At 56.8% G+C, this 21,593-nt stretch overlaps 8 protein-coding genes across 8 annotated transcripts; 3 read left to right on the top strand and 5 right to left on the bottom strand.

Moving 5' to 3' along the window:
- Positions 1–371: 371 nt before the first annotated feature.
- MFIFM68171_08641 (uncharacterized protein) lies at positions 372–584 on the top strand (the record flags this gene model as incomplete). The annotated part of the gene is made up of 1 exon (XM_071064061.1): positions 372–584. The coding sequence occupies one exon, from the start codon at positions 372–374 to the stop codon at positions 582–584; it is 213 nt and encodes a 70-aa protein (XP_070920162.1).
- A 709-nt stretch (positions 585–1,293) lies between these two features.
- Positions 1,294–1,862, top strand: MFIFM68171_08640 (uncharacterized protein; the record flags this gene model as incomplete). The annotated part of the gene is made up of 3 exons (XM_071064060.1): positions 1,294–1,387; positions 1,470–1,581; positions 1,661–1,862. The coding sequence occupies 3 exons, from the start codon at positions 1,294–1,296 to the stop codon at positions 1,860–1,862; spliced, it is 408 nt and encodes a 135-aa protein (XP_070920161.1).
- Positions 1,863–2,124: 262 nt separating this feature from the next.
- On the bottom strand, positions 2,125–3,297 carry MFIFM68171_08639 (Beta-lactamase superfamily domain-containing protein; the record flags this gene model as incomplete). Its single annotated transcript, XM_071064059.1, has 2 exons — positions 2,125–2,969; positions 3,066–3,297. The coding sequence occupies 2 exons, from the start codon at positions 3,295–3,297 to the stop codon at positions 2,125–2,127; spliced, it is 1,077 nt and encodes a 358-aa protein (XP_070920160.1).
- A 2,700-nt stretch (positions 3,298–5,997) lies between these two features.
- On the bottom strand, positions 5,998–6,818 carry MFIFM68171_08638 (cellulase; the record flags this gene model as incomplete). Its single annotated transcript, XM_071064058.1, has 3 exons — positions 5,998–6,278; positions 6,348–6,716; positions 6,767–6,818. 3 exons carry the CDS (start codon positions 6,816–6,818, stop codon positions 5,998–6,000), a joined length of 702 nt encoding a protein of 233 aa, XP_070920159.1.
- A 1,518-nt stretch (positions 6,819–8,336) lies between these two features.
- MDH1 (Malate dehydrogenase, cytoplasmic) lies at positions 8,337–9,533 on the top strand (the record flags this gene model as incomplete). The annotated part of the gene is made up of 3 exons (XM_071064057.1): positions 8,337–8,390; positions 8,501–8,618; positions 8,695–9,533. 3 exons carry the CDS (start codon positions 8,337–8,339, stop codon positions 9,531–9,533), a joined length of 1,011 nt encoding a protein of 336 aa, XP_070920158.1.
- Positions 9,534–10,100: 567 nt separating this feature from the next.
- On the bottom strand, positions 10,101–14,195 carry SPF1 (putative cation-transporting ATPase 1; the record flags this gene model as incomplete). Its single annotated transcript, XM_071064056.1, has 3 exons — positions 10,101–10,641; positions 10,702–13,763; positions 13,839–14,195. 3 exons carry the CDS (start codon positions 14,193–14,195, stop codon positions 10,101–10,103), a joined length of 3,960 nt encoding a protein of 1,319 aa, XP_070920157.1.
- A 1,661-nt stretch (positions 14,196–15,856) lies between these two features.
- MFIFM68171_08635 (uncharacterized protein) lies at positions 15,857–17,147 on the bottom strand (the record flags this gene model as incomplete). Its single annotated transcript, XM_071064055.1, has 2 exons — positions 15,857–16,448; positions 16,510–17,147. 2 exons carry the CDS (start codon positions 17,145–17,147, stop codon positions 15,857–15,859), a joined length of 1,230 nt encoding a protein of 409 aa, XP_070920156.1.
- Positions 17,148–18,061: 914 nt separating this feature from the next.
- On the bottom strand, positions 18,062–19,910 carry MFIFM68171_08634 (Cell cycle transcriptional repressor whi5; the record flags this gene model as incomplete). The annotated part of the gene is made up of 2 exons (XM_071064054.1): positions 18,062–19,123; positions 19,200–19,910. The coding sequence occupies 2 exons, from the start codon at positions 19,908–19,910 to the stop codon at positions 18,062–18,064; spliced, it is 1,773 nt and encodes a 590-aa protein (XP_070920155.1).
- Between the last annotated feature and the right edge of the window lie 1,683 nt (positions 19,911–21,593).

Below are 21,593 nucleotides of genomic sequence, written 5' to 3'. Positions count from 1 at the left end.
CCGCTGTCAATCATAACTGGCTAGATAACAAATAGGAAGAGCGCATGCTTTGATCATGCGGTTGAACAATGATTAGAATAAGCGGACGCCAAATAAAGAAGCCAAAGGGAGCTAATGAGGCCAACCTTGTGAAGTAATAATGGGCCGGAATTGCCCATTGCGACTTGTTGCCACCATATGCTTCGATATATTAGCCTTCGTACGCTTCGCGTCTCGAGCACTGGACAACACTCCCAAACTGGTAGCAAAATCAGCTCTGAGGCAACTGACCAGCACAAACACAAGCCAACATCGGTTTCCGTAATTATTCTGTTAGTCAAGAATTACGAATTAATTAGCACAAAGACTGGGCAAATCCAGTGGGACCAGATATGCCCCTCATCAAGAGAGTCCTCGACAAGAAGGCCAAAGAGACAGGTTTCTCAGAGGCAAGAGTCGACAAACTGCTCAACAGCATGCAGCCGTATATGACCAAGCATGTGAGTGATGCCGACCTGAAGAGGCTGATTGGGGAGGCGAAGGGGTGCGTGAGAGGGAAGGCCACGTCTGGCGGGTTGCTGGCCAAGATTTTCGGGAGGAAGTGATTACTACCTCGTTCCAGTCCCTTAGGTCGTGATAGATTCCATTTTTAAAAAAAATAACAGCAGTGGGTCATCAAGAGCAAACAGCGCCATGCTCTGGGGCTGACGGATACAACCTTGTTGGGCCCCGGCTCTGGGGTTCCAGTGAAAGACCAGCTTTGGCAGCGGCTCGTCCCAGGGTCCCTCTGCGTGGTGCATTGCAGCAGGATCATGGTTTTCCCCTTTCGGGGCGCTAGCCGAGACTGCAAAGCTTTTTGACTGGTCACATCGCATCACGCATCCTGGTAAAGCGAGACCCAGCTCCCTGCGCCCGGCTTTCATCTTGGTTCAATTGGCTGCCAATACGGGGTGGATGTTCGACTCTTTGGTCCAGCCCGCATGCACCAATGCCACTAGCCTAGACACTAAGTTAGCTTTATCACAACAGCCGTCAGCTCCCCTTGCAGCTCCCAAGCGGGCCGTCCTCGTTGCGAGTGGGCCGTCATCGCATGTCAGGCACCATTCGGCCATAAGAATCCAGGCAACCAGGCATGGGGTGGGATCCCTGTCTCCAGCATCTGCCATTCCCTTGTCCTGACTTATAACCCGTCCTCGCCGTCACCGCCATCATCTACCGTTCACTCTTTCTTCCCCTCGAGATCGCCCTCCAAGGTACAAATTTGCTGTCATCCGCCCCGGTCGACACACTTTAACCCGGGATCTGCTTCCAATCATGCACCCAATCAAGGAGAACGACTGGCAGGATGGCCTCTTCGGCTGCTTCCGTGGTGGCCACTGTCTCATGGGCTACTTCTGCCCATGTATCCGTGAGTACCTTACTGCCGCCACCAGTTGACCGCCAGGTATTACTAGTATTACCAAGTCCCGGCCATCTAACCCTTCTCGCAGTGGTCAACAAAACGCATATGCTACTCACGAACGAGAATGACCCGAATCCCAGCGGATGCGGCGCGTGGGGGTGCGGCTGGTGCGTGTTGACCTTATGCGGCATAGGTTGCATGTGAGCGCGATCCCTCCCCTCAGTAGTTGATGTCCTCTAGACATGGCCGTTACTGACTATCGCCCTTTCCTCCCTCAAGTCTCCCCTGTCTCCAACGTGGCGATATCCGCTCCAAGTACCACATCGACGGCGGCTGCTGCACCGACTGCCTAGCCAATTGGTGCTGCACCTGCTGCGCCGCCATCCAGCAGTTCAAAGAACTCGAGATACGGAGGGACGCCAGGATGCCCGACAAGGCAGGCTACCAGCCACAGGCCCCGATGCAGGCTCCGATGCAATAAATGTGGACTCGGCGTGTGAGAAGTACCGGGACAGCGGGTAGAATAATTCTATCGGGCGAACCGGCACTTTTTTTTTTTTTTTTTTTTTTTTTTTTCTTTTTTTTTCTGGTTAGGGGCAGGGTAACAAAGGCGTTTGAGCGGGCGAGTATTCTGGACTAATTGATAGGTAATTTGTGATTTTGAAGGCTCGGGACACGGCAAGGAAACCGAATAATTACTATCATGGTTGTATCTACCTCAATTCTCCCCTCGCAAAGTCCAATCACACCTTCTTCACCGTGAACCGATACTCCTCCCCCCTATCGAGATACACCACCCGTTTCCCAAACCCGGCCGCCTCGACCTCCTTCTTGAAGTCCTCCAGCGGCGACATGAACACGTCGTAGTCGTCGAAGTGGATCGGCACCGTCACGTCCGGGTCCACAAGCCTCATCAGCTGCACGCCCTGCTCCGCGTCCATCGTGACCATCAGCAGCGGCAGCTTCGGTCCCGGGATGGTCGTGCCGCCGAGGTGGATCAGCATGAGGTCGATCCTGTCCCCGCGCAGCCGGGCCGGGATCTCCTTGAGCTCGTCCACCAGCAGCGTGTCGCCCGAGATGTAGATGCGGTAGCCCGTTTCGAACCCCCCGCCATCGCCGCCATCGCCGCCTTCCCCCGCGGAAGTGCCGGGGGCGGCAGTGGCATGCCCCAGCTCCACCAGCCACCCGTTCGTGGGCGGGACCGCCCCGAGCAGCTCGTTGACGTCCGCCAGCGGGCCGGGCGGCACGTGCTTCCCCGGCGTCGCCGTCACCTTGACGGCCGGTGCCCCCGGCCCGGCGCCGCCAGCGACGCGCATCACCATCTCGTCCCACGTGTCGAGGCCGTGCACCGCCCGGAACGCGTCGTCGTCGCTCTTGCGGGTGGTCAGGCAGGTCTTGGCGTGGGGCGTCGTGATGATGGGGATGTCCCGGCTGAGCTGGGCCTCGACCTCCCTGTCGAAGTGGTCCTCGTGGTAGTGGGAGAGGAGGATGCAGTCGACGGGCGGGAGCGACGCGAGGTCGGGAACCGCCGGGTCGGTGAGCCGCGTGGCGGTCACGGCTGGGCCGAGGTGCACATGATCACCGGCGTCTTTTTTTTTTTTTCAGAGGATTTCTTTCTGGTTAGAAAAACTTTGTTGTGTTTCTGGGAGATAATTAAGCATCAGTCAAGGCACCGGGTACATACGGAGAAAGTTGGGGTCGGTCAGAATGCGGATGCCATGGTAGGATATGAAGGTTGTGGCCGTGCCCACGAAGAAGACGCTCCCTTGATTTTCCGGTGATGTTTGGATGTCACTACTTTGAGAAGGGTGTGTTTTGCTCTTGCTGATGGGGAGCGTCGGCTCCGGGTCGGTGTGGTGCGTCTGTACCTTGAGGAGGGGAATGCGCTTCTGCGGGTTGAGGATGAGTTGCGGCATTGTTGTTGCCGTCTTTTGGTTGGATTCCATCGTAGCAAACTAAGGGATTGTCCTTCTCCTCTTGTCTGGAGTGTTCGTCCTGGGCTATAATATACTCCATCACCACTACAACTGCTGACGTTCGTAAGGCTGTTCCATTTGTGGGGTTATAGTATCCATCTTGTTCCTGACTGGCTATGCAGACGGTGATGAAATCATGACGAATGCCCGTTTGTCGTCATGGACGGCGGCTGCCAAGCCATTTACTCAGGCCGGCCAACCAAATGTTAATCCGCTTATGTCTAATTGATGCTCGCCGTCTCCCTAAGACATGGGAACAATAAGCTAAATAGTGCCTTGAGATCCTGTTCTTGGTCTCTTTTAGCCCTATGCAATGTGAGTCAGATAAGGAGGACGGGGGAAGTCTCAGATCCTGTCGCCTAGGCATACAAGCCCATCGGAACCGGCGGAAAACGGATCCGGTTATTCTCGTGCGTCCTGGTACCCATCTGCATCACACAAGGTCTCGCTGCGTGTTGGTAGCACGCATGTACCTTGAACCATAGCTATCATTGGCTACGGTGACCGGCTTGCTTACGGACATGCTACGGCTGAGGTCGTGGGTAGTACCACGAGATGGGCCACGGTCTTACGTTACATGCTGTCTGCAACTCCTAGTCAAACATGGACCCAGCTGAACCAGGCACGGAATTCCCGCAATGCAGTTCTTGTTCCTTCAGACAACGTCCAACCATTCCGTGCCGCCGGACTTCCTGGCAACGGTGCCGCCAGGCTGCCTCGCAGCGTCCCTGGAGCAGCTACCTGGTAATGGGAAGAGGGGTCGTTAACAGTAATGACACGGCACTAACTGGCTAGTCCTTTGTACTTTGCGCGGCCAATCGATGGCATGATGATGCCCAGCTAGGTACCACTATGGTATACGATGATGCCTAACTACCAGGTGTCATCTTTCTCCCCATTGTCAGCACAGGGTACAGAGGTCTAAGTGGTCAAGGCGTTGGCATACATTAAAGCCAGAGATCCCCCTCCACTGGTAGATTGCATATCCTTTAAGTTGGTCAGACGCCCGGGCGCCCTAGCCCGTCAGGCATCACTGCCTGCTTTAGCGGTGACAGTCTTCCCCAGCCTGAGTCTCCCTGTCGGACCATGCCATGTCCATACAAGACACGCATCGCGCGTGTCGGGCCATTGACGACTCCCTTCACCGTGAACCCTGACTGCTTAGGAGATTTAAAAGTCAATTTCTTCCCCGATCCTGAAACGTCGCCGGCGCCGCCGTATGGGCCGCTGCATGATATTGGCCACCTTCAGCATCCAAGGACAGGTGGCTGTCGGCCTAGTATGGCCGTAACGCCCTGGGTAGATCTTGGTCCATCGAGTGTCCATGGATATTTTTATTCCCCGGCGACTTCTTGTCCCGCGGGGTTTACGAGGTTAGCAAAGCGGTTACCAAGTTCGTTCTTCGTTGACACCGGACATCAGCGCCTGTGAACCGATAGCGCATTGCCTCGACCCGCCACTGCGCGCGTCAGAGATCCCGATTATATGTTGCCCAAGCGGCTTCACGTGTCATGGTTCCTCAGGGATTCTGGTTTGCTCCTCGGCCGTGTCGACTCCAACCCTTGCGACGATTGTAGGTTGGACCTCGGACATAACAGCCACCATCACGCCTACCCCGACAATCCAGATCTTTGACCAACCCATCAAGCTCCTGTACCAGAAGTCGAATACCGCTCCTAACGACGCAGCCGGGTCGGGTCCGGGTCTGACAGGAGGTGCGGCTGATACGCCGTCGTCGTCGCCGGGATTATCGCAGACGGCGAAAATTGCCGTTAGCGTTGTAGTGCCGGTAGTTTGTATTGCCTTGGCCATCGCCGTTCTCATTTCCATCTCCCGCCGGCAGTCGAAACGACGGCAACGGGGAGAAGCTGCCCCAAACTCGTGGGGAAAACCTGAACTCGATGCCACACCAACGGTCAAGAGATCCGACCAGGGGCTTCCTCACCCGAATTATCTCAATGTTGAAGAGGCAGGGTCGCTGCCACTGCACGAAATTCCAGCTCCCGCCCCCAAGCCGCCGGAGCCAGGCGAGGCAGCATCAACACCAGTGTACGAATTTCCAGCACCCGTTTCAAAGCCGCCGGAACCTGTGGAAGCAGCATCAATACCGGTGTACGAAGCCCCGGCAGCCCACCTGACACCGCACGAGCTCGGTGGAGGGGAAGTGCGGGCGGTGATATAGGCGGCGCTTCTCAACTTTTCTTCAACGGAATCGACAGAGACAATGCGGGCCGTTTAAAGCTTCAACAAAGGAGATGGATAGGCTTTCAGAATGGAGGAGGTAGCCGAAGTGCTTGAAGGATCGGCATTCCTAATCAGGACAGACAACTCAACTTTGTCAGAACGCATACAGCCAACCCGCGATAGAAGGATAGAACTGCAAACATGGAATATTGCAGAAAAGGAACGGGCAGCGCATCGTAACGAACGAGCTGACTCCCGTACGCCCGGGTCTAATTTAGTGCCTAACTCTGGGGTACAGATTGTATGCAGCGGATAAATTTCTTATGCTCGGCAATCGGCCTCAGCCAACGGATGTCTTGTTCGGTACTTGCGAACGGGATGAGAAGGAAAAACCGGCCTACGAAATAAGCAGCACAACCCAAGCTCTACATCTCAGTCATCCGCGACCCTCTACGTCTACCCCTGCCAGACATCCGGACCCGGAGCCTTGTAGCTGGTCCTCACAGGATAGTACGACCACAACAGGCCTGGATCATTCGACCTGTACGCCCCCGGGAACGAGACCAGCGGGCCGGGGTTGCCGTTTCCTCCGCCGGTGATCTCAACCTGGGCGCAGGAGAGATAGATCTGGGCCCCACCGACCGACTGGGCTTGGTGCAAGGCGATGCTTTCGACGCGGACAAGGTACTTGCCGCTCGGCACGCTCTTGGGCACCGTGAACTCGACCGTCTTCTTGTCTATACAGCTGTCAGCGCTGCTACTTGGAAATGTAAAAAGAGAGTGGCAAATAAAGCGCATCGTCGTACTATACGCCGGCCAGGTTGCCTCGCCGGATGTTAGACCTCCTCCCGGGCTCGGCACCGCGCTGATCTCGGCCACCTTGAACCACACGTTGCCCGCGCCATCCCACGTGTTGATATCGCGTCCGTCGGGGACCCTAGCCATGTAGAACGAGACGGGGCCGAAGTGGGTTACGGCCGACATGGCGACAAAGCCGAGTTTGTCGCCGGCCGCAACGGTAGCCGTCGATGTCCCCGACCGCATCTGGAAACAGCGGATGTCCGGGCTGTTGACGTCTGTCACGCCAAAGTTGCCCTGGTAGTTCTTGGTCTGGCGCACCGAGGTCCACTCTCGTTCCTCGGCCACGCCGTTCACAATGAGCTTGGAGAATCTGTCTGCCGATAGGGTCAGCTGGGCTTCGGTCGGACGGTCACACATCGCTCACAATGGGCTTCGGCAGTAGCTGCCAGCAGCAGCAGCAGCGAGGTGAGCTTCATCTTGCCGGTTAGTGTCTGCAATGGGCTGTGTCAATACGGGGCTTGGGTTTGCTATTGGGCTGAAGATGGACGAGTGTGTCTGTGTGTACCCAGGGGCTGGCGGATGGCGCCCCACGCCATATATAGCTGGCCCGCGTGGCATCCACGAGGCGCCCACGGCACTTTCAAATCGCCGACAGTGTCAACGGCCAAGATTCCGGGAACTGCCTTTCCAGTCATGTGGACTAATCCGGTAAATGCCTGGGAAGACGACGCGCCACTGGGTCGCCGTGGAGCATGTTTAGCCTGTTTGTGGATATGAACCAAGAATGCTGCGAGTGGATGAGCAGAGAGTTAACTACGGGTCCCATTTCAGCGCAGCAGGGACGCCCAAATGGAAGCATCTCGATCATTTAGCGTTAGGTAGCCCGAATGCGGTTGGCACTCCCCGGTTGGCAAACCCATTCTCCAGGTTAGCCAATGTATTCACGGCAATCCCCTACCAGGCATAACAAGCATGAAGGAGTGTCCTGGTCGTCGCTGGCGCCGCCCTCATCATCTTAACCAAACATGGGCTGGAGGTATTCTCCTCAGCCCCGTCGTTGCCGACGTGAAAAATCGATGCATGCTGAGGTGTCACGGTAAAATCAACCGAGACAAGGAAACGTGGAAAATGCTAACAGCCTTGCGCACCGCTGCCACCAATTCGTCTAATCGCCGGTGGATAAAGTAGGTAATTAGCTAAAAAAAAAAAAAAAAAAAAAAAAAAGAAAAGGGGTGTTGAGCGCGTGAAGGATGTTTGAGTTGCATGCAATTCTACTCGTGAGGATAGGAGCTCTCTCAGGCAGCGTGAACCCAGCACCTGCATATGCTCAAAACTTCTGGGAGTGATGCAGGCGAGATGAGAGCCTCAACCTTGTTAGAAACACGCTGGAGGGTGGACGGCATGTTTGTCGATGGTCAGGACTGGGCAGCCGCCATGTCTCGGGATAAGATACTACGTGGCACCGGAGAAACATGTCAACCTCCGGACTCGACGGCATTCGGCATCCGGTGCTCACAGATGCCCTGGGGTTCCGGAGACCCGGTTAGCTGGACTGCCCTTGATGTCATGAAGTGGGCACTCGACACGCAAGGGGATCCTTCGGTATCTCGGGGCGACGGAGCAACGAGGTGCCTGGCGAGGGAATGCAAAAGACGCAATTGAGAGGCCAGTTTTTGCCCGCCAAAAGCGCCATTTGCAGGCAAAAGGTCAAGCTTAGGGAACTTGTGTGGGGCGCCCTGAAGGAGCGGGATTTTCCGAGGTCCGAAGCCGCCGAATGCAGGACTCCAATGGCAACGGCGCTAGGCGAAAGTCGGTGCAAGGACAGCTTTTTTTTTTTTTTTTAACCTCACGGGATCCACACAGCCAGGTCGAATCCGCTCAAACAGTCAAACTCGCAAACTCTCCGTTTCCTTGGCCATTGTCTTCCTCTCCTCCACCTTCATTGCTAGCCGCCTGCACTAAGTCTACGCTCACCACGGTCCCTATTTTTCAAGATGTTCATGGCCTCGAGGATCCAGCGCCGCGCCTTCTCGGCTTCGGCAAGAAACGTAAGCTAGGTCAACGCAATTGGCACCGGGACCCTGCATCCACGCAGGCCACCCTGCGCGGCCATTGATGCCATTGACGTTCAAGGTGCTGACCGTTCTCGTCGGGACAGCTCTCCAAGGTTACCGTTCTCGGCGCCGCTGGCGGCATTGGCCAGCCGCTGTCTCTGCTGCTGAAGCTTAACCCCAGAGTCACTGAGCTCGCCCTGTACGATATCCGTGGTGCCCCTGGTATGTCGTCCGATGTCCTCCGAGGTGTCCGATGTCGAATGCCTCTCGGCTGACTTGGCCGTTTTGCGCCGCGCAGGTGTTGCCGCCGATGTCTCGCACGTCAACACCAAGTCGACCGTCAAGGGCTTCGAGCCCACCCCCACGGGCCTCGCCAATGCCCTCAAGGGCGCCGAGGTCGTCCTGATCCCCGCCGGCGTCCCCCGCAAACCCGGCATGACCCGCGATGACCTGTTCAACACCAACGCCTCCATCGTCCGCGACCTCGCCAAGGCCTGCGCCGAGTCGTGCCCGGATGCCAACATCCTGGTCATCAGCAACCCCGTCAACTCGACCGTGCCCATCTGCGCCGAGGTCTTCAAGTCCAAGGGCGTCTACAACCCCAAGCGCCTCTTCGGCGTGACCACGCTCGACGTGGTCCGCGCGTCGCGCTTCGTCAGCGAGATCAAGGGCACCGACCCGGCCAACGAGAACATCACGGTGGTGGGCGGTCACAGCGGCGTGACCATCGTGCCGCTCTTCAGCCAGAGCAACCACCCGGACCTGTCGTCCAACGCCGAGCTCATCCACCGCGTCCAGTTCGGCGGCGACGAGGTGGTCAAGGCCAAGGACGGCGCCGGCTCGGCGACGCTGTCGATGGCCATGGCGGGCGCGCGCATGGCCGAGTCGCTGCTCCGCGCCGCGCAGGGGGAGAAGGGCGTGATCGAGCCCACCTTTGTCGACAGCCCGCTCTACAAGGACCAGGGCATCGACTTCTTCAGCTCCAAGGTCGAGCTGGGCCCCAACGGCGTCGAGAAGATCCTGCCCGTCGGCAAGGTCGACGCCGTCGAGGAGAAGCTCCTCGAGGCCTGCTTCGGCGACCTCAAGAAGAACATCGAGAAGGGCAAGGCCTTTGTCGCCAAGAACCCCGGCAACTAAAAGAATTGCCCTCTTGTGCCGAAAGCACTTTGTGCACGCGTGCCCGCACCAGCACACACACGCACGCACACACGCACACTCAAAACACACCCCTTTCTCTAAAACCCCCCAATGACTTGACTTGATGCGGATGACCTTGGAAAAGTAATGGGCGGTAGTGGACTGGGCGTGCGGCCGGCAAAAGGGAAGGGAAAGGCGAGGGGACACGGAAGAAACTTTGGTGCTTGGGGCGTTCCTGTGGCTTAGATCCGGGTGCTGGTGGACTCCCAGGGCTAGAATCTGTGATTTTCCTTCCCTTAAAACGGCTTGAAATATGTATCATACACCCTAGGAGTTCCACCTTGTATTCATTTGCTGAAACAAACCTCTCTCGGTTCCATCGTGTATGATGAGGTGGTAGTATTCTAACACCACCCCCTTCCTCAGCCCCGCCGTGTAATGTACGGGAATGATTCTATCCTTGAAATAAAGCAAACATGATTAGGTACGGTTTCTAGACTTCTACCACGACTTCCCATCTATCGTGTACCCGTCCCGTCCCGTCTCCTCTCGACTCGATTACTCCTACTACCGCGGTTGTTGCTGCTGTCCCCACGCGGCCCTCAACTGCGCCCTCTTCTCCTCCATCTTCCTCTCAAACTCGGCCACCTTCTCCATCCTCTTCTTCTCCTCCTCCTCTTCCTTGACCTTCTGCTCCTCCGCCTTGCGCGCCTTCTCCCTCTCCAGCTGCTCGGGCCTCCGCTCGGCGATGTCCCGCGCCTTCAAGTCGCTAAACAAGAACTTGAGCACCACCTCGATGACGTAGCACGCGACGTAGTCCAGCACCATGACGGCTGTCATGGTCGTCTTGAACTCGTCTCTGAAGGGCACCAGCTTCATGGCCTCGTTGAGCTCCGGGATCAGCTCGGTCGAGCAGGCAAACGCGATGCCCGTCACGCCCACGATGCCGTAGAACATGCCCTTGTTCTCCGACAGCGACTCCCGGAACGGCCGGCCCTGATAGTTGACGGCAAACGTCGAGATCTGCTGGATGAGCTGCAAGAGGTAGACGGCGCTGTTGAGGAGAGACGGCTGGAAGTCCGCTTCGAGATCCACCATTTCGGAGCGGCTAGATGGGGTGTTAGTTAAAAGGGACTGTGCGAGTGGAGCAGACAGGGGGGAGACTTACGGTTCGAGCTGGTCGCAGTATCGCGCAATGTAGATGAGCGTCGCGACATGCACGGCAAACTGGCCGAGGATAGAGCCGATGATGTAAAAGTTGAAGATGTTTGGCTGCGGCCGCTCCTTAGACAAGCCCTCGACCGACCGCGCGCGGGAGATGGACAGGAAGCAGACGCTCATGAGCATGCCGCTGATGGTGATCTGCCCGTCGCCAAACTTGATGCCTTCGAGGTACAAGACGCTCAAGCTGTAGGCGCTGATGAGACAGTTCAGGGCCAGGATCTTGTACATTTGGATCGTAGCCACCAGCGTGCACCGCCCCTGGCGGATGATGTTCGGAATGGCAATGACGTTGCGCAGCTTGGATGTGAAAGGCGCGGCCACGGAAGCATCGCCCAGCTTCAGCGACGGCGGCTCGTCATCCATCTCGACGTCCATCATCGACTGCGTCAGCTTGTCGGCGAAGCCTGATGCCTTCTTGGCTGCCTCGGCCTGCTTGACCTTCCTGGGGTCTTGATTGATGAGCTGCTGGGCAGCCGGAGAAGTAACCGTCTCGATATCAGTGCCGTTCGCCTTGGCGAGCTGCTCAACGGTGACGCCCTTCTTCTGCGCCTCCCGCTCCATGGCCTTCTCGTAGTGCGGGTTGGACGGTCCAGGGGGGTACAGATGCGCAATCATTGCAGGAACCGGAGGAGCGGGCTGCTTCCAGCGCGTCATCAGATCCACCTGCTTCTGGTAAAGATCCTTCATCTTGGTGTTTCGAGCGTGCTCGGCAATCCGAGTGAGATCCTCCTGCGTGCCATTGAGAAGGGCAACGCCAATATGGGCTTGCTTGAGAGCGCCGACATCGTTGGTGCCGTCACCGGCCATGAGCGTGTAGTATCCCATATCTTTCAGGCCCAGCAAGATGTCCTCCTTCTGCTTAGGCGACACCCGTGCGTACACCCAGGTGTACCGGAGGAGAGACCTCCAGCCGACTTGGTCCTTGAACTTGCTCAGCGCATAACCGGTAACACAGAGGTCTTTCGTCTTGAGGATCTCGGGGTCGATGGGTTTGGTAGGGTCAACATCGATCCGGATCTTATCATCGACGCTGCGCCAGATAAGCGACTCCTCGCCGTGTACGCTGTGCTCGGGCGCATCCAATATGAGAACGTCACGGTCAACAATCTCGACTTCCTTTGCCACGTGAACGGCCGTGAGAGGATTGTCTCCGGTAATCATGACCACGCGGTGGCTGCTCTCGTTAAGCATGCGGACGGCCTGTTTTGCGTCGTCTTTGAGCGGGCACTGTAGGACCAGGAAGCCGGCAAAGTTGAGGTCCGCCTCGACGTTTTCACGCTTGAGTTCGTTGATTTTGTGAGTGCTCAGCTCGCCTTCAGTCGTGAGGTGCTTGTACGCCAGGGCAAGGACTCGAGAGCCGCGGCGGGTGAAGTACTTGAATGTCTCCTCGTAGTCTTGCGGGACAGTAACCAGCATTTTCATGATCGTCTCGGGCGCTCCCTTGACAGCAACAAATGTGCCTCTCAGCTTCCTGCCAGTCTTGGCATCGGTCGACGCAATGGTAGCGACTGAGCTCTGGCGCTTGAGAGCAGACGAGAACTGGAACCGGCGCTTGACCTGGACAGTCCCAAGGATGCCCCCAGCGGCCGCGTTTGCCGGTTTGCTGGACAGGATGTCGTTCTTCCCCAAGCTCCAGCCCAAGGCAGTAAGCGTAGCCTTCTCCATGGGGTCGCCCACGATGTCGCCCTCGTCGAGCTTCACCAGTGCATGGGCACTGGCGAGGACCAACGTAGTTTCCATGCCAGCCTCGTGAACGGCGCTCATGCGGCTATGGGCTCCATCAGATTCCCTGGGAGTATCCGTCCCTGAATGGCCAAGTCCGAGGCCAGCGATACCCTCAACGACCAAATCTTCCCCTGTCAGGGTTCCCGTCTTGTCAAAGCATGCCACGTCAATGCGACCCGCGAAAGGGATTCTGAACGGCTCGGTGCAAAAGATGGCGAACTTGGCGAGCGCAGACAGGCTGGTGTTGACAGCTAAGCTCAGTTCCATGGGGAGCTCGGGCGGGACGACGCTTGTCACGATGAGGATGCAATCGAGCAGAAGCTTGGATCGCTTGCGGTCCTTGCGGACACCCTCGTCCCACACATACCACGAGGCGGCCAGGGCGAAGATGAGAAGGAACAGAATGAAGAGCAAAGCCTCAACGTTGTTGGCTGAGACACGCTCGGTCGAGTAGATCATGGTTCGCACCAAGCTGCCTTGCGATGTCTCGAAGCCGGTCTTGGTCACAATGGCCATTGCGCCATTGTCAGGGGGGGGAGGAACGCCGGATGCGACCTTTGGCCTCTCCTCGTCGGCGTTACCATGGGTGATCTGGAGCACCTTCGTACCGCCCCACAGGAACGAATTCTTGTCGAGGCCGTCCAAGTCAATAGTGGCATCACCCGGGCGCAGCTGGATCGAGTCCTTGAGGAGAGGCGTGCTCTCACCAGAAAGCATCGCCTCGTTAACGATCGCAGTTCCCTCAACCAAGAGCATGTCGCACGCCACGCCACTGTCCTCTTTGGTCCGCGAAACTGATACCAGATCACCCGGCAGAAGCTTGTCGCTCTGAATTTCGGTCCACTTTCCGAGGCGGAAGACATACATGTCATAGGGCTTGATGCTCATGCTACGGAACTCGTTCAACGTCCGCTGGCGCTGCCACACAACGGTGCTCTCAAACATGACGAGCATGAAGAGGGTGAAGAGCGAGTAGTACCAGTACTCATCGAGAAGCCACAGGCCGACGCAGAAGATCTGGAAGACGAAGAACGGCGCGACCGCGTGCTCCTTGAAGAGCTCGGTGAAGGTCGGGACGGGAATGTCAAAGGTATTTGTCCCATAATGCTGCTCGAGGCGGTTGAGCTCGGCGGCGCTCACGATGCCCCTCGACCGCTGGAACTGGCCCAGCTTCGGATTCGCATCGATATCATATGTGAGGGTGCTGAAGCTCCCGCTCTCCGGGTTGTAGAGGAACCGGCGTTTCTGGAAGAAGAAGGAGATGTTCGTCTTGTCACCGACCTGGACGCAAGAGTGTTTCAGCCCTTCTGTGAGATTTTCGCTGGGGGAGTGGGGGAGGGATGCGGAGGGGCTCACCTTATCGCGGACAAGTTTGCAAATCTCAGCGGAGCCGGCATTCGCAATGGGGATGACCTTGATCAACTCGGCATCTTCGATGGATCGCGCCCTCTTCGCCGTGAAAGCGGCATCGAGGTTGACGCTCCAATGGGTGCAGAGCCAGACCAGTGTTTGGCAAGTGACGATTGTGCCGACCCAGACAAAGGTCCATTCGGGAGCCTGGATGTACTTGTCGTAGAGGTCGGTGCTGAGGTAGAAGCGAAGGAAGATGGGCCATACTATGGCGAAAGGCCAGATGTAGGCATGTTGCGGCAGGGGTAGCGGCCGGAGCAGCTCGGCGGCCTTGATCTGTGAATTGTCGACGAGCGGCGCCATGCTGGTCGGTAGAAGGGGAAAACACGGGAATGTCGCCTATGTTTCCGGCATTGAAGAAAGCCGCCCGGGCCAAACAACAATGCAACAATGCGAGCCGGCGTCTGTCGGCAACGGGGGGAAGGCGATGGAAAAATGCCTGGAGATGTCGGAGCGTGGATGGGATTGCGACGGGACGGACTGTTCTTTTCGGTCCAATCGCGTCCCAGTTCAGCTCTCATGCTTGGCGCCACCGCCTCGGATTCATGTCAGCTGTCGCCACGTGGGGGCCAAAGCGACAGAACTCGCCTCACCTGAATTCTGCATGGCCCCACGCTCGTCATCCCACAACATCAAGGTGTAGGTGCTATTTTAGTTACCTTGGTGTTTCTACTAGCTTAATATTAAGTTCTCAGACTATCCCACCACCGCAGTCGACGCCTACTAGCGTGTCAGTGTTGATTTAGTCCGTGCCAAATCCCTTTGAGTAGTTCTCCTTCGTTACCCCATACATGCCGTCCCCTCCGAGCCCCCTCCGTTTCCTGTTCCTCGTCGTTTCCTGCGCAGCCACTTGGGTTCGATTTTTATTTTTTCCCTTGAACGAAGCCCTTTCTGGCATCATCTCTATTCTTCCATCTTGTCCAAGGGATACTGCGACGATGGTACTGGGGCCTAGCGCTAGCCTTGGAACTTAGCATTATAGAGGGATGGGGTTGGATTGTACTTAATCTCTGAAAGAAATGCGATATGTCCGGCAGTGGGAATAAGGAAAGTGCCTACCACAGAATATCGCTAAACCGTCTCAGATGCCTGGCCCAAAATGGAAGGGAGCATATCGAAACTCTGGACGCCACTGCAATTACGGTTTATGCCACCATTTTCTGGACCTGGTCTAGTGTTGGTGGGAAGTTCTCCCGCTATCCTCCTCTACCTTTGTTTAAGGGTTGAATAGGGCGAGAGTTGATGGGTGGGGAGGCAACCGTCTGCTGAGTGACAGGGACTTGGTGACACATGCAATCAGTGGCCAATGACGATTCTAACTGCCCTCTGTCGGATATGTAACTGACAGCAAGATCGAGATGCGCTGCTTGTATCCTAGCTGCAAGCCTGCATGTTTGGACACCGCGGCCGTAAGATTGGGATTGAGGCTACTCGGAACAACTATTGGAAAAGGGATGCTCAAGTGGGCTTTTGCACTGCTGATTTTCGGCTTGCGTATCGAAGCGCCATCTTGCTAAATGTTTGAATACCTTGGGGCTTGCAATTTTACGGCTTAATGGTCTTTACCTCGCGCTGTTACTGACTCAATTACTGGGTCCTCTTTTCAGGCTCGACTACTACTTTTACCATGGAAAATTTGATTCTTAGTCTTCGATCTAGTTCCCAGCAGCGTCGATGAGGTTAAGGTGAAGGACTGAGGGGCTAGCATGACTAGCGACTATCCGAAGAAGAAGTATAATTAAGAAACAAAGATACCCGTGTCCCGATACCGTTACCTCCGAACCGGCCAGTCTGAAGAGAAACCCGTCGAAAGCGAGTGCAATAACACAGACCGAAAGCTATTCGTACCATTACCGAGATCATGCAATGAAACCTGGCCAGCCATGAAATACCCATACATCCGGACCCCACAGAATGACTCCTGCCGGAGAACCGCCCGCACCCTTTCGCGCCACAAGGTCCCCTCAGTCTTGTTTATTATCCTGACGGATCATCTTGGATCCCTCCTGGACGTACGTTTCCCCGTCCGGCTTGAACGTCACGGCCAGTTTCCCTGGTAATTTCCACACCTCCGGCGCACTCTCCCCGTCGAGAAGCTCCGGAGTCGTGCCTTCGTGCTTTTCAAACTCGCCAAACCCGGCGAGTATCGCATCACGCGATATCCTCCCCGCAAGAGTGACGTTCATGTCCCTTACGTTCGGGGCCGCATCCTTTACGCCCTGAAGAAGAGTGCGCCACAGCTTCTCGCCAAACGTGATACTGCTGGGCGGGCAGGACTCGGCTGTGCAGCCGAGGGCGCGGGGAGCAGGGCGAGCTAGCATATGGAGCAGAACCGAGTTGTCATCGTCGGTGCCTGTTTCAACAGGGGGGGCCACCGTGTCCTCGCCGCGCTTGGTCAGGTAGAGATGGTCGTTTGGGTTGGTGAAACTCAGCTCCAGTGACCGCAGGTCCTCCAGAAACGAATGCGGCCTCTGGATGAAGAAGCGGTGGGCGTCGACCGAGAAGGTAAAGACGGGCGTGACATTCTCGAAGAATGAGACGATAGCCTCGAGATATCTGACTCACGTTAGCTATCCTATCTTATCGCCGCCTAGATTCGAAGAGGTAGGGTTCCCACATCTTCTTGCACGTCAAAAACAGCGGCAGGAACGGCGCCTCCTCGGCCGGCTCTGCCCGCCCTGTCAACGGATCCCACCGCTTCTGGATGGCGTGCTGGCACTTCCAGTGCTTGCCCCAGTTGAGGCGCATGACCCAGGCGAACCAGAACCAGCCGGGCGGCATCCTACTTGGGCTGCCGCCGTCGTTGTCGAACGGCCAGGGCGCCGTGACCCACGCATCCTCCTGGACCGGGTCGCCCGGGTGGACCTTGCAGGGGGTGTGACCAAGAATGCCGCGGCCCGAGCCGTTCGCGTAGATGTGCAGACGCAGGTCCGATCCGGGGCTTGACGTTGGCGGGCGGCGGGGCTCGAGATAGCCGCTCCACACCTCGCGATAGATCATGCGCCGGATCTCGAGCGGAAGACGCGAGAAGAAGGTGCATGCGTCCTGGGGGTTCGCCGACGACTGCAACTCGGCCCGGGTGATGGTCTTTGGGATGTCAGCTGCACCTTGGACCGCCCGTAGATCTTGGTGCAAGATGACTGGCTCATTCACGGTGGACGGCCCATTTCGGCGCTGGCGCTTGGTGCCCGCCCTCTTCTCAATCTTCTGACGGAAAATGGCCCGCAGCCGGCGGAGCAGCGCTTTGGCTCGCATTACGCCCGGCGTATGGCGGGGTTGTTAGTAGAATCGGTCCAGGCAGCCGCCGTCTACAGCATGTCGCTAGGGAACCGGGCTGCAGACTGGCTGTTCGAAGAGCGAATAAGGATTTTTTTTTACGGTGTTTGGTCGATGGAGGCAACCAGCAACAGCACATCAGCAAGGTACAGGTATGCAAGGCAGGCACTGGAGCGCGGGTCCTGCAGCCCAGCGCACGGGCGGTGCCTGACCGCAGCCCGTGGCTGTTTCAGGTGTTTGATGGGCGGCCAATCATGCTCTGGAAATGCCGTATAAGACGGGTTGCCTTTCAGATTGCCGCAAAAGGAAGACGGGACCACTCCCGTTCCTCGGTAACTAGGCATGCTTTGTCCCGTGACGGATCGCATCCGACGACCCTTGAGGATGCAAGGCAGCATCCAAGACAAGCTCCCACACGGACACAGAGATCATCGGAACAGGCAATCATCATACCATTGCTGCCCTATCGCCATGCTGAGCTATGTACAGCCGACGGCACATTGTCGGGCGCAATTCGCAGGCAACAAAACGCAACGCCAGTCCTAAATGCAGCCAGCAGTATCCGTGTAGTCAGCAAGACCCTTGAAGGCATCCCCAGACCAGGCCCGATCCGCTGGAACGGAAAAGAATAATGAGAATAAAATGAAGAATGATGGGAAAAAATGCATCCTCGTCATGACTAAATCGGAAAACGTGCGCCAGCGGGCATTCATTAGGCCTCCAAACACATATGCCCGTAAAAATGTCTTTTTTAGAGTCAAAACCGAGGCGTGGACAACACTTGTTGGTGAGCCCTCTGTGTACCCATAACGCTGTGTAGAACACAGCAGCCCTAGCCGTGCGAAACCGTCTAGCCCTCTCTCTATCCCGCTCACGGCGCGGGGATTACAGCATCATGCACCAACAACATGAGCGCCGTCCCGGCGCGCCCTCTGTACCGGAATATGAATCTCGCCATCTGAGTCCGAGTCTTCAGCTGCCGCTCGGTCTAGCATCCGATCAATATCCTCGTCAGCCAAGGTTGGCCGTGGCTTGGAAGAGACGGTGAGGCCGGCTGAGACGGGCAAGTGCTTCAGCCGTGGCACCGGTGCGTGCACTTCGCCGTGGCTCCCATTTATCCTCCGTCGGGGCGTGCCCCTTGACATTGGCGTCCCAAACGGCTCGTCAATGTCCATCTCCATGGGCGACTTCTCAAAACCGACCCGCTTATGTGTTTGTGACTGGGAGCGAGCGTGGTGCGTTGGCCTACCCGTGGGCAGGCTTTTCCGCGGTTGTGACGTCGGCAGCGCTGTCCTTTGCGGCTGGTTGTGGCCCGACGGGAGCGGCTGGGATGACGAACTGGGAAATGCGTGCTTGAGGTTGGCCGAGTTGCCCGGACTACTCATGAACAGAAGCGATTCGATTGCGTCTTGCTCGCGGACATTTGTGTGCGGCGAGACAAGAATAGCCTCAGCCATCGTCCTGTGACGCCCAGCTCCAACATAGGGGCTCGGTTGGCCCGGAGAGCGTGGCGCTGCATGCGGCGATGCTTGGTGCGAGGCCGGGAGGAACGCGGGCGGGTGCCTCGAGTTCGATCCCCTTCGAAGACTGCCTAGGTTCTGAGCCGGCTGGATTGACACGGGGGGAGCAAGGCCGTGTGTGGTTTTGACAGGGGATGCCGAGCTCCCCCGTGATGTTGAATGCGGTGACTCTCTCCATTGAGCCTCGCCGGGCCTGCTCGAGGAGTGGTTGTGTGGCCCCGTGGCAGGCGTCGTGTTATTGCTGCCTCGATGAGAAATGCTGGATAGTTGAGGGCTCGCCGAGGACCCGTTCCTCAAGTGTATCGTGGATGTGCTGGAAGCCGGAGAGGCCGCTTGGGATGCCAGTGTCTCTACCTGGTCAATGGAATGGGACTGCCACCCGTGATTGACCTTGACCATGGCGTACGACAAACGCGCTTTCAGTTCCGCAGATAACTGTGAATGGGTTAGCACGAGCAGTTACGCTCAACCAGGCGGGGATGGCCTAGTAGGAGCTGGGACGCGAAGCTACCTCTCCAATGCGGCTCCCCGCGGTGGATGCTATGCTGACCGTGCTCGTATTTCTCGAGTGGCCAACCACTTGTCCCGGTGACGCGCTCGATTTGTCGCGCGAGTGCTTGATCATCCCGTCCGCCATCCGCTTCCTCGACAAAGCGCCGTCCCCAGCAGCGTCCACCATGTCCTCAGGTATCCTCTCCTGCGCTGCAGCGATCTGGGACAGTTGCAGTAGTTGGGATTCTTGGCTCGATTCCTGCACGCTTCCAGTGCCGGGGCTCAACCTCCCCCCGCTTGCAGGCGGGGTAAACACTGGATCTGCGTCGTTCGTGGAGCTGGTGCCTTGAGAATTGGTGCGAGAGAGGGCAAGCTGCTTATGCTGGGGCAATTGGGGCAGAGAGCTGTCGCTAGCAGTGGAGCGCTGCTCGGAGGAAGTTGTCGTGGGATAGCTGGCCGGTTGGGAGTTGGCGGCGCCCGGTGCCGCTGCTTGGTGACGCGCAGTTAAATTGCCGCCGGAGGGGTCGACGCGAGAGGAAGTCGCGTTAACTACAACAGAGGACCGTGTTCCGAGGGCCTGTCCTCTCGGCACCGCGCCAATCTCATTCATTTTTCCGGGATGCGAGCCAGAGGCTGGACCAGAAGTCAGAAGGGGGGTGGTCGCGGAACCGTTGTCCCCGACGGGTCCGAGGTCGAGGCGACGGGAAGTCGACGTTGAGCCCGGGTCCATCAGTGCGCGGGCCGTTGCGGTCCGCGGAGCTAGATAGCGGGAACCAAATGACAGCGAAGGGTCTAAGGCGAGGCGACGTCCTAAAGAGCGGATGGGTAAAGATTTGCGAGGTTTCGCAGTTTGGTGGACATGCGACCCGGTTGGTTACGCGATTCGCGCGACGCCGCCGCGGCTCAGCGCTGGTTCGTTAGTGGGCGTGCCGCGCACTTCAGTGCGAACACAAGACCCCACCCAGGCGCAGCACGACCCTGATGGTGAGCCACGCGGCCACCTGCTCCACACTCAGCACCCTGTGCGTTTGGTATCAGCGTTAACCGAAGACGGCCCCGACGACTGGGCCGACGGCACCATCACATCCGATTAAAATGCGCGGAGCAAAATATGCAAACATGCTGGATCATTAAATGACTCAGATGCATCCAGCGAAGTGAGGAAAACAGTGCACATACGAAACAGACATAGTGTCGCAGACACACGGCCGACGGGTTCACTGCGGTCTGACAGATTGAGAAACCCTCCGGCAAACGAATCAGGAAAAGCAAAACCGGACGCGAAGTCACGTGTGGGGGGACATTTGGTTGGCACTTGGCATTCCACACGCCTAGAGGTTCAACAACTTTCAACCACTCCTTCCATACCTCTTTACCTTTCTATCTTCTTGGGTTAGGGTCTGCATCGCAGACGATCGAGCGCTGCGAGATTGTCCATGGCGGCAGCCCTTGACTCAACTCGGCCAGGGTTAATTGAGGAACTTCACGCATCCTACCAAGGCAGGATTTGATGACCGCCGCTAGCATAGAGGACTGCGCAGTATGCCAGTCAGGAGAATGCTAGGTTGTGAGAACTTACCATTCTCTGACGATGGTAAATACACTTTCCTCTTGGGCCTGGGAAACATGCAGCCGCAGGAGGAGACAGCATGGTTAGTCTTTCCTACTACAAGCTCTAGATTGTCTCAACTGCAAGCCACCTCGTCATAGGAAAGGAGCACAGGGAGCTACCAGGCCTCGGCCTCTAGCCTCACTTGCATCACGGTTCTCCCAACGACTGCTATGCCACCTCTTATCTTCTCACAAAATTCGTCTGCATTCATCGCTACTTTATCCATAACCCAAAGGCTGGCCGGCCATCCACCGGATCCGAGGGCCTATGGTCCATTCAGTCCTCCATCACGCCCAGCCTTGCATTTTCTCCCTGCTAAGTAGGCCGCAGCCTTCGTGCTGTCCACCATCATTTGAAGCTAGCCCTTAGGCCGCGCGACTGACTCCAGACTGAGCTGCGGGAGATTGAAGTGTCATAATTAATGGCCGTTATGATAATAGCGGGAAAAGATTGCAGCGGCGCTGGACAAGAGCCCGGAGACGGATTGCTGCGGTTCTACATCGATAACCGCATCAAAGGAAAGTGCATCGTCTCAATACTTGAGAAGGAGCTACATTATCCGCATTGGTTAGAACATTCAGAGGCTTTCGGGACAGAAGGCTGCAGGGGCGAAAACATTTCTTTTTTAACTCGTTGAGTGATGCCTTTTTTTTTTTTTTTTTTTTTTTTCTGTTCCCCCCCCCCTTCTTCTTTCTTTCGCTTTACATTCTTTGCCTTCATTTCATTTTCTTCCTTCCTTCTACTCTTCTACTTCACTTTACTCCTTTTTGCATTTTCTCCCAACCTTTGGCTTGTTCTCAG

This window comes from Madurella fahalii, assembly GCF_045866475.1.
Source record: "Madurella fahalii IFM 68171 DNA, scaffold_5, whole genome shotgun sequence".
Taxonomy (NCBI): domain Eukaryota; kingdom Fungi; phylum Ascomycota; class Sordariomycetes; order Sordariales; genus Madurella; species Madurella fahalii.
Note: the sequence above shows the minus strand (reverse complement) of the source record. Positions and strands in the feature narration are given on the sequence as shown.